The sequence below is a fragment of the Asparagus officinalis genome, chromosome 1 (assembly GCF_001876935.1).
Source record: "Asparagus officinalis chromosome 1, Aspof.V1, whole genome shotgun sequence".
NCBI lineage: Eukaryota > Viridiplantae > Streptophyta > Magnoliopsida > Asparagales > Asparagaceae > Asparagus > Asparagus officinalis.
Window position 1 is genome coordinate 79595151 of NC_033794.1, and position 11216 is coordinate 79606366.

At 41.4% G+C, this 11216-nt stretch overlaps 1 protein-coding gene across 1 annotated transcript; it reads left to right on the plus strand.

The window, feature by feature from the left end:
* On the plus strand, positions 4947 to 10341 carry LOC109836348. The gene is made up of 3 exons (XM_020404226.1): positions 4947 to 6299; positions 6354 to 6817; positions 6888 to 10341. Exons 1-3 carry the CDS (start codon positions 4947 to 4949, stop codon positions 10339 to 10341), a joined length of 5271 nt encoding a protein of 1756 aa, XP_020259815.1.

Here is an 11216-nt window from a genome sequence, read left to right on the forward strand (position 1 = left end):
CAGCACGATCCAGAAGGGACTGCTTGAGACCATTATAGGTCCCCATGCCTAGATTGACGAGGGAAATTACCTGCTTTACGGTGTTCTCGAACTCCCTGACACGAGCCCGAACGGATGAAGAATCTGAAGAAGCAGCCTCCTGACCCGGAGCGAGCGCCACGATGGGTGGAATCTCGAGGCAGGGTTCAGCATCAGGTGTCGGAGCAGGCTTCGATTCGGAGGAAGCCGTAGGATCCTCAAATTCATCGTCGGAAATCAGAATGGGCTCGGCCGCATGCTCATCGGTAGGCGGTGCCCCTTCTTGAGCTGTATAACACAACGACAACACAGGAGAGGGTTAGACGAGAAGTACCTGCTCGGTTTACGACACTTTGGCCGAACCAAAGGATACCTGCAACGGCGACAGCCTCAGCAGCACCCGAAGAGGACGCCTCCTTCCTCTTCTTCGAGGTAACTTTTTTCACCTTCGGAGCCATTGTGAACGCAATGGAAGGAAAATTGGGACTTCACCTGAAGAAGATAAAAAGGAAACTGCAATCTCTCTTAACAAGGGGGAGGGGCTTTAAATGCCCTAACCCAAGGTAGTTAGATATAGCTTGATTGGACCGTTCAGGGTTAAACAGTCGAGAGTAAAGCCGAACAACTCAGAGTTCGTGTGAACGACCAAGATCTGGCAGTTTCTGGACACGATCTTCGACCAACGGCCCAAATCGGACGTGGAAAATGAAGAGGCCCACTACGCCATATTTAATGCGAAACGACTAACCCACATCCTATTAACCGAACGTGCGCATGGATTAGCACGTGACCCACTGAAAGCGGAACCCGCTCAGGACCAGATTCATCGTTTGGACTCCTACAAATCCGCCTGCGGACGAAATTCGCCTGCAGACGAAATAAACTTACAGCAGAAGCTCGCCGACAAGCATCCCTCGGTAGCTAAGGCTCTCTTACGGCCGAACTATGACTAATGCAAAAAAAAAAAAAAAAAGGAAAACTAATGCAAAAAAAAAAAAAAAATGGAGCACACACGCAAGTGATAGTGTCCAAGAACAAAAGGATAATTTCATTCATAAAGAGAAATCCTAGTACAACGGGGAATAAATGGCAAATTACAGAGCTCTCAGCCGTAACTCCGCCTCACGAATCTCCCTGGCATAACAAAGCTCAAGACTCCTTAGGATCTCTCGGCGAAAATCTTCCCCAGTACGCGAGACCAAGTCTTTAATGGTATCACTGGCCTGCTTAAGTGCTCGGTCCTTCTCTTCAACGGAGCCAGCGACCAATTGTCGGCGGGATTCAATACCCTCCAACTCCTTTGCCAACTATTCACGAGCCTTCTCTTGAGTGGCTAGAGAGGCTTGCGCATCAGCTATGACTTGCTTCAGCTTCGCTATCTCAGAAGACAGGCAAGAAAGGCGGTTATCGGCCTTCTATTGTTCGTAGGTCACTCGTTCATCCTCGGCCTTGACCTACTTCAACTCTGCTAACAGTCTTGCCTCCAACGACATGGTCTCGTTCAATCGTCGGTCGCGCTCTTCCACCGCTGCTCGAACTTCACCGGACGCGAGATCAACAATTTTGGAACTTTTCGCGCGAAGGGCAAGCAACTGTCGGATGGCCTCCTCCTCCTCTTTCGAACGCTAGAAGTACGGTTTAGCCGCAGTGGCGCCGAGCTTCTTGACTAGGAAGACTATGTCGTGATCCAGGTCCTCCTTGAACTCCTCGAAGGGGCAGCTCTCTTCTAACACAAACTTGTGTCTTGAAAGTTAGCCAGGGTTTGGGCCACCTTCCTTTTATGCAAATGTTCCAAGGGAGAGAGGATAGCCTCTTCTCCCACGGATGAGGTCGCACAAGAAGTAGGGGTAGTCAGACTAGCGATAAGGGCCGGCCAAGGCTGACGTACTGCCGACGGCCATCAAGGTAGTGGGCCGCGGCACCAACAGCCACCATAGACATAGGGGCAGCGGACGTCTCCCCTCGGATCGGAGACTCCTGCGCTGGGGGTCCACCCTCAACCAATGCTTACCCAAGAGCGGGGACTCCCCCTTGTCGGCCAGACATGTCTTCAGGAGCCGACACCTCTTCCTCGCTCAATAGCGCCTCATGAATCGAGACGTCATCATCCGCCTCTGATTCACCCATTTCTCCAGCCGAATGACCCTCCCAAGAAGGAGGATCCTCTGTGCCAGTAGCTTCATGGGAAGGGTCGACTGCGGATGCAAAGAAAAGATTGACAAATGCCCCTTCGGCACAGAAGGATCAACAACTCTAAAGCCTACGCTTACCTGAACCACCAAGCTCTTCTCCATCTCCAGTCCCCCCTCCTCGTCAGAAGGAATGGAGATCACTCTCTCAGCTGTACCTGCACAAATTCGACACAAATGTCAGAAGATGCAGATCCGACTTTGTACCCAAGAGTACCGCACTAAAAGATTACCTCCTAGTGCGGGCGTAGGAGTCGTTGAAACCCCCGCCTGTGGCCCCAAACCAGACGGAGGAGGAGTGTCCTTCGAAGTCGCCGGAGCCACCCCCGATACCGCAGAAGGAGTGAACTGAGCAGCTCTAGCCCCAGAGGCAGTCACTCCAGGGAGGATCACCTTGTTAGCCCTTATGTTTTGATGATGTTTTACAACCACCATTATCGGTACTAATGGCTTATTAAGTACAAATATAGTGAATTTATATATCAAGCTTGTTAGTACCACAAATGAAGGATTGGATGGAATATGCGCTACAACGATGATATCCAAAGGAGGAGGGGGCATAGTGATGAAGCAACATTATTTCAAGAACAACAAATTCAAATAGAAGCTTCATCAAATTCAAGCTATATCAAGACTCAAGCATTGTGATTCTCAGTTTCGGATCTGGATAGCGGTCGACCGGAAATTTCGTCGGTCGACCGCCAAGTTTTTCAAATGGTAACTGTGTCCTTTCTTTCGGCACCGCTCAATACAGATCTCAGCTACGTTTTGCTTCCAGATTTTGGGGGATTAAGGGATGGGTTTAAACAGCTGTTTTTCTCCTATTTAAACTCAACCTCTTCTTCTTCCTCAGTGTCCTAGCTTTTGCAAAAACCAGAGACGTTTGTTTTTACTGAGCAAAATTTTCAAACTGTTCTTTCTGTGTTTTTGTGTGTTTACTTCCCAGCTTCAGTGTGCTCTTCCTCTTTGCCATAGGGACGTTGTAAAGAGAGAGTCTTACACCATTTCTACTATCTTGTGAGTGTGATCTTGTGTAGATCAATTGTGTGGGAGTGATCTAGTGAGATCAACTGTGTAGTGTGAGATCGTGAGCGGATCGTTGTGTAGACGAAGTTCCGGCTTCCAAACCGGGCTGTGTAGTGGATTTCTCCTCGAGAGTGGGAGCGGGGACGTAGGTCAGCGGACCAAACCTCGTTAACATATCGCGCGTCACAGGATAACGATTCCTAACCCTATCTCCTCTATTTTGATTGCTTTGGTATACTGTGGTTTGCTTGTCTTAATTTTATTGCATAATTATAGCCTATTGACCCTAATCACCCTCCCTCTAGGATCCAACAATTGGTATCAGAGCATAGTCTATATATTAGTTTTTGGTTTAATCACCTTAGAGAAAAGATCTTATGGAGGCTTCAATGAATGTGCATATATTAGAAGGACAATCCACTACTAGACCACCACTCTTCACCAGGAGTAACTTTGCTTATTAGAAGGCTAGGATGAGAATTTATCTTCGTTGCATTGATCTAGACATCCTAGAGCTCATAGAAAAGAAATATGTAGAGAAGTCCAAAGTCGGGAACATGACCGATGAAGAAAGGCACCAAGCCAATCTCAATGCTAAGGCTATGAATGCCTTAATCTGTAGTCTTTCCCCCAACGAATATAATAGGGTTTCCACGTGTGCAACCGCATACGAAATATGGGTGAAATTGTGTATTACACACGAAGGAACCCCATAAGTTAAGGAATCCAAGATTAGTGGACTTATGCATGAATATGAGTTATTTCAAATGCTTCCAAATGAATCTATTGATGCTATGTTTTCTCGCTTCACTAACATTATCAATGAATTGCATGGTCTTGACAAGAAGTTGACTATTCAAGAAATAAACTACAAGATTCTTCGTTCATTGACTCCAATGTGGGAACCCAAGGCGACGGCGATAGAAGAAGCTCATGACCTTACCACTTTACCCCTCGATGGCCTCATCGGAAAGCTCAAGGTCCATGAGAAGAAGCTCAAGGGGAAGGAGAAGGAGGAAGTGCCCTTACGGGAAGTTGAGGACCCATCACCAAAATTGAAGACCATAGCTCTCAAAGGAGCTAGTGATTACTCCTCTCCGTCATCGGATAGTGAAGTGGATTTTTCTAGAGAAGTGGCTCATCTCTCTAAAAGAATCTCTAGACTCATAAAAATGAATAAGAAATTTAACCCTCGATCTAACAACAAATTTTCTTCACGTGTAGGAAAATATTTCGAATGCAATGAACCGGGCCACATCGCTAAGGATTGCCCCAAGCTCAAGGAGAAGTACATGAAGTACAAGAAGAAGAAGGTGATGTATGCCGGATGGGAAGAATCCGAACCAAGTGATTCGGATAGTAATGAAGAAGGAGCCAAACTTGCTCTTCATGATCCCAAAATTTGTTTCATGGCCCATGAACAAGAGGTAATATCCAAGACCGAAAGTGAATCTTTCTACATGCAATGTGACATAGCTACGGTTCTAGAAGAATTAAACTTTGAATTTAAGAGAATGTTAAAAGAATACTCTTCTTTTAAAAAATTGCATGCTTCTTGTGATATCAAGATAGAACAAGGATATAATCTTTTTCAAAAATAAGGGCGGTTATCCATGGTGCACGTTAGCAGGCGAATTTTTTCGTGCTAACGTGCTCCCCCGCCAAGTTTTGGCGAATTTTTTCGTGCTAACGTGCTCCCCCGCCAAGTTTTTGATGGCAAGAAAAAAGAGAAACAACAGCAAGAAGATCTTTAGCTTTGGATTAAAAGCATCAGATTTGAGCTTGCAATCATCAGAGGCTCAATCGGGTTCAAGTTTTGAAGAAGATGAAGATGGTTATGATTCTGAAATCATGGGATCAACAGGTCCAAGAGGTGAAAAATTGAAGAAATCTATGGAGGAGATACTCAAGTCTGCAAGATCTCTTGAGGTTACTGAGTCTCAAGCAAAATCACAGCAGATAGGTATCCGATCTCATCAGTTGATTTCAAGAAGTGAAAATTCTCAACAGATGAGTTCACAGATGAGATCAAGAAATGAAAAGCTGGAATCAAGAGGTGAAAAGATGCCAGAATCCATTGAGATGCTTAGTTCTGCAAATTCTCCTGTGATGCAGATGAATTCACAGCTGAGATCAAGAAATGAAAAGCTAAAGGAATCTATTGATGTTCCCAGGCCTGCAAATACTCTGGAGGTTCCTAGTTTTCTGACAACTCCTCTTTCGATCAGATCTCATCAGTCTAGTAAGTCTCTGATCTCTAATTCTAATGGAGGTAGCAGCTCTAATAGTTTTGCTTGGGCTGATGATGAAATCTTGGAGGTTGAAGATCATCTTATGTCTTCAGGTTTAGCTAACAAGAAAAGTTCAGAGCAATTAATTTCTAATCCAATTGTTAATTCTTCTTTGACTAAAATTGATGGAAATAAATCCCTAAGGAATTCTGTTGAAGGCAAATCCATGATTGATAGTGATTTTCCCCCTTTAAATCCTTCAAAATCTGGATTTCCGCCTCTAAATCCGGATCAAAATGAAAAGAAAAGCTGGACTAGTCTCTTTGCTGACAATAGAAAGGCTGGTAATGGTATGATATTGGATTTTGTTCCACCAACTTCTAAAGAAACAATTATTTTTGAGGAAGAAGAGTGGAATGAAGGAATCCATATATGGGATTTCTCTCTTATTGGCCAAGTCCTGGGAATCAGTGTCAAATTCAAAGCTATGGAGAGTTTTGTTAAGAAAGTATGGACTCCTGTAGCTAATCCTGAAATCTTGCTTCTAAAATCTGGCTTGTTCTTGTTTAAATTCAATAGCAAAGAGGAAATGGAAGAAATCATGGACAATGGTCCTTGGTTCTTTGGATCAAGACCTCTCCTACTTAAGCAATGGTCTAATGAGGAAGATGTTGAAAAGAGTTTTGAAAACAAATATCCTGTATGGATCCAATTGCCAGGTTTGAGACTAAATCTGTGGAATGCTAAAAGTCTTAGTAAAATTTCTAGTGTTATTGGCAAGCCAATCACAACAGATAAATTGACAGCTAATAGGCAAAGATTAGCCTATGCAAGGGTCCTTGTTGAAATAAATATGCCTTCATCTCTCCCAGACCATATTCTTATATAGGGGCCAAATGGAAAATTGATTAAGCAATTGGTATACTATGAGCTAAAGCCTAAATGGTGTGAAATATGCAAGCAGATTGGGCATGATACAAAGAATTGCAAGAGGCAAATTAATACACAAAGATGGGTTCCAAAAAAGGCTCCTGCAGTAAATGTTTCTGCTCAGAATGTTACTGTCAGTGCCCAACAACCTGTTCTACAAAATCAACAGAAGCCTGATCAAGATGAAACAGTCAAGGTCGTAGTGAATACCTTAGATGGAGAAAACTCTGTGCAAAATGTTCATATTAATCAAAAGGATATGTATGATACACTGAACATAGAAAAATTTTCAGCTGGAAAAGACACTGTGCATGTTGTGCACGTTTTACAGTCTGATTCTGGAGTTAATGCACATACTGGAAATCCTTGGCTGAAAAAAGCAAATGGGAAAAGGAACTCATTCTCCCCTTTGGCTGGAATGATGTGTGATCTTGATCCCTCTACAATGGATGGGGGGGACAATCTATATGAATTTATCCTTTTGGAATATTAGGGGATTAAACAAGTCCCCTAAACAACATCTGGTCAGGCAACATATTGTACAGAATCACCTCTCTTTCATTGCATTACTTGAAACAAAAATCAATAAGGTAAATTTACCAGCTATCACAAAAAAAATTGCCATCAATTGGAAATGGATATCTAATGTGACAGACACAGACAAGGCCAGAATTCTGATATTATGGGATCCTGATATATGGAATATCCAAGTTGACTTTACTTCTTCTCAGCATATTACTTGTTCTGTCAATTCTATAGATGGAAGGATAAACTGCATTATCTCTTCAATCTATGGCCTCAACCATCAGGAATCTAGGAAAATCCTATGGACAGATCTCCTTCAAATGCATCAAAAAGCTGGAAACACCCCATGGCTTCTTTGTGGGGACTTCAACACAATGATCAATGCTGATGAAAAAATAGGAGGAATAGCTCTTACTGATGCAGATACTCATGATTTCAATTCTTTCATTGATAATAGTAATCTCCTGCACCTAAAAACTCTGGGCTGTTTCTTTACCTGGAGCAACAAACAAGATCAAAACTCTAGAATCTGGTGCAGACTTGACAGGGCACTTGTAAATGAATCATGGATTGACAAATATAACTCTAGTCATGTGGAATATCTTCTGCCAACCTCCTCAGATCACTCCCCAGCTTTGATCAAAATTTATGAAGAGGAAAAGCAAGGGAAAAAACCTTTTAAGTTCTTTAATATGTGGACTAAGCACATCAGCTATCTACACACAGTTAACTCTATATGGCAACTGAAGGTAAAAGGCTACACTATGTTTTCAGTTGTTACAAAGCTTAAGCTTTTGAGAGGTGCTCTTAAGGATTTGAACAGAAAACATTTTGGCAACATCAGTGAAAAAGTCCAAAGAGCAAAGTATACACTAGAAGATGTTCAAAAAAAGCTACAGGAGGATCCCTTCAATCAAATGTTCATTAGTCAAGAAAAGAATTGCCTATCTGAATATAATAAGCTATTAAATTGTGAGCTATCCTTCTATCAGCAAAAAGCAAGGATCCATTGGAGCATAAAGGGGGATAGATGTACAAGTTATTTTCACTCCATCATTAAAAGCAATAGACATCTGAACAGAGTATCTGTACTAAATAATAGCATGGGAGAAAGACTTACTGAGGGAGGGCAAATCATTAATGAGTTCATTTCTTATTATAGGAATCTGATGGGTACTTCAGTTCCTTCATCCTCTCCAGACATTAGAATTATTCAGAATGGGCCCTGTCTAACTGAAAATCATGTCAAAAATCTGTCAGCTCCAGTCACTAAAGAAGAAATCAAAAAAGTAGTATTTTCCATGGCTGATAACAAGTCCCCTGGTCCAGATGGTTATGGTGCATCTTTCTTCAAGTATGCATGGTCAATTATAGGAGATGAAGTTACTCTTGCTATTGAAGAATTCTTCAGTTCAGGTAAATTGCTTGGGACTATAAATTCTACTGCTATCACTCTTATCCCAAAGAAGCAATGTCCAAGCACACCCTCTGACTTTGGGACTATAAATTCTACTGCTATCACTCTTATCCCAAAGAAGCAATGTCCAAGCACACCCTCTGACTTTAGACCAATATCCTGCTGCAACTTTCTATACAAAATCATATCTAAAATCCTAGCTAACAGGATTCAAGCAGTCATGGGGCATCTTATAAGTGAAGCCCAAAGTGCTTTCATTAAGGGTAGGTATATTACAAATAATATCTTACTAGCTCATGATCTGGTAAAACAATATAGCAGGAAGCATATCTCCCCAAGAACTATGATCAACATTGATATTAGAAAGGCATTTGATACAATAAGTTGGGATTTCATAAAAGAAATGCTTCAGGGTCTGGGGTTTCCAGAAATGCTGACAAACAGGATTATGACATGCATATCATCTACTAAATTCTCTATCTCTCTCAATGGTTCCCTTCATGGCTACTTTAAAGGTGCAAGAGGCTTACGACAAGGAGACCCTCTATCCCCATATTTGTTTATTTTGGGTATGGAATATCTCACAAGAAGTCTTGATCTCCTGAAGCTAGATTCTGATTTCAAATTTCATCCAAAGTGCAAGAGGCTAAATATTTCTCACCTAATTTTCGCTGATGATCTGCTATTATTCTGCAAAGGGGATCTCACTTCTGTCCAAAAACTTCATCAGTGTGTCAGCAAATTTAGTCAAGTCTCGGGGTTGGAGGCTAACCCTAGCAAGAGTGCTATCTTCTATGGTGGAGTGAATGAGTCTGTGAAGAAAGACATTCAAGATTATTTGGGGTTCACTGAAGGGAAAATGCCAATAAAATACTTAGGTGTTCCCCTAGTGTGTAAGAGGCTAAACTACATGGATTGCAATCCTCTTCTCAGCAAAATTTCAAGCCAATTCCAAAATTGCTTGAAAATTAGAAATCTATCCTATGCGGGTAGATTACAGGTGATAAAGAGTGTGATACTTGGTATGCAAATATACTGGACCTCTAGCTACATTTTACCAATTAAAGTTCTTCACAAAATAGATGAGCTTAGCAGAAAATTCCTTTGGGGGGAAAATGATCATTCATCCAAAACTTCTCTGGTTTCATGGAACACAGTTTGTACAAGTAAAATGTATGGAGGATTGGGAATTTTCTCTTCTATTATCTGGAATATGGCAGCAGAACTAAAGATTATATGGGATATTCACACAAATAAAGAGCTCCTATGGATTAAATGGATTCATGGAAATTATCTAAAATCCAGGAATATATGGCAAGTGGGAATGAAAGTTGGTGATTCCTGGACATGGAAACAACTGTTAAAAACCAGAGATAAGGCTATAGCCTCCTGTGGTGGTTTGGATAATCTTAAGAACATTATCAGGTCCTGTCATAGCTGCTCAAAAATCAAAATTTCTGACCTGTACCATGCTCTTTCCCCTGCTACAAACACTGCATATAAAGTTCCATGGAGTATCACCATATGGGGAGGTTTTAACTACCCAAAACATTCTTTCATCTCATGGTTGGCTGCTCAAGATAGGCTCCTAACCAAGGACAAATTGCTGAGGAGAGGTATAATACAATCTAATCAGTGCTGTTTATGTTCAGGATCCGAACCTGAAAGTAGAAGCCACCTGTTTTTTGATTGCTCCTATTCCAAGGATGTATGGAATGGAATCATGGATTGGCTCAACTTTAGGTGGAGAAGCTGTGATTGGAACCATCTACTGAATTGGTTCAACTCAAATTTGCGAAGTAAAGGATTCAAGCATAAAGTAAAAAGATTGGCTCTTACCTCCTCAATATACAACATTTGGATTGAACGAAATTGCAGAATCTTCAATCAGAGAGGTAGGGAAGCTGAGCCTCTTCTCAAAAGGATCAAAATTGATGTGATGACCATAGTTCTAAACAGTGAGGTTGCTGCTGAAGACAGAGAATGGTTATTATCAATGAAATAGGGTTTATGGATCTCGGCCACCAAGTTTTAGACTGATATTCATGTACAGTGTACAGGCCTTGTATTCTTTTTGTAGTTAACTCAAATTCTGAGTTTTATTTTGCGGTACCAGAATTTCCAAATGGTTATATGAATAAATTCAGTTTCATTGACCAAAAAAAAAAGATAGAACAATTAACAACCTCTCTTGCACTAAAAGATGAATTGCTAGGAGATCTCGATTTCGAGAATAAGCAATTAAGATCAAACATTGAAAGATTAGAAATTGAGGGTGGTAGGATTAGACCCACTCATGCTTATGAAAATTACAATCATCATGGTAGAAATAGATTTCATAGATTTCATGCTCATACACACAAGAGAAATTTTGTGTGCACATATTGTATGAAACATGGACACATTTCTACTCATTGTAGGATTAAAGACAACCATGATTTTTATGGAATGATATGGGTACCCAAAGGTACCAAGACTACTAACCACCAAGGACCCAAGATTTGGGTACCAAAAGTTACTACATCTTCATCTTCATCTCTTGTAGGGAACATCATGGCAACGACGTAAGGAGATGTGGTACCTTGATAGTGGTTGCTCACATCATATGACGGGCAACAAAGAGTTATTTGCAACCCTATCAAGAATTGAAGGAGGTAACGTCTCCTTCGGCGGTGGTGAGAAAGGTAAAATCATTGGTGTTGGTTCTATTGGTAAGAAACCCTCACCCGTTATAGAAGATGTTTATTTGGTAAATGGTTTAAATCATAATCTTCTTAGCATTAGCCAATTGAGTGATAACGGTTTTGATATTTCCTTTAAACCGGATAAATGCATCATTAGTATGAATGGAAAAATCGTTTTTATTGCTAATCGTAAATC

Excerpts from the sequence above, each read along its gene's own strand:
- LOC109836348 (XM_020404226.1), top strand. The coding sequence starts at position 4,947 with ATGGCAAGAAAAAAGAGAAACAACAGCAAGAAGATCTTTAGCTTTGGA. Across the intron at positions 6,300-6,353 it reads AAAGATTAGCCTATGCAAGG|GGGCCAAATGGAAAATTGAT; the intron begins GTCCTTGTTGAA and ends ATTCTTATATAG. Across the intron at positions 6,818-6,887 it reads TCCCCTTTGGCTGGAATGAT|GGGATTAAACAAGTCCCCTA; the intron begins GTGTGATCTTGA and ends TTGGAATATTAG.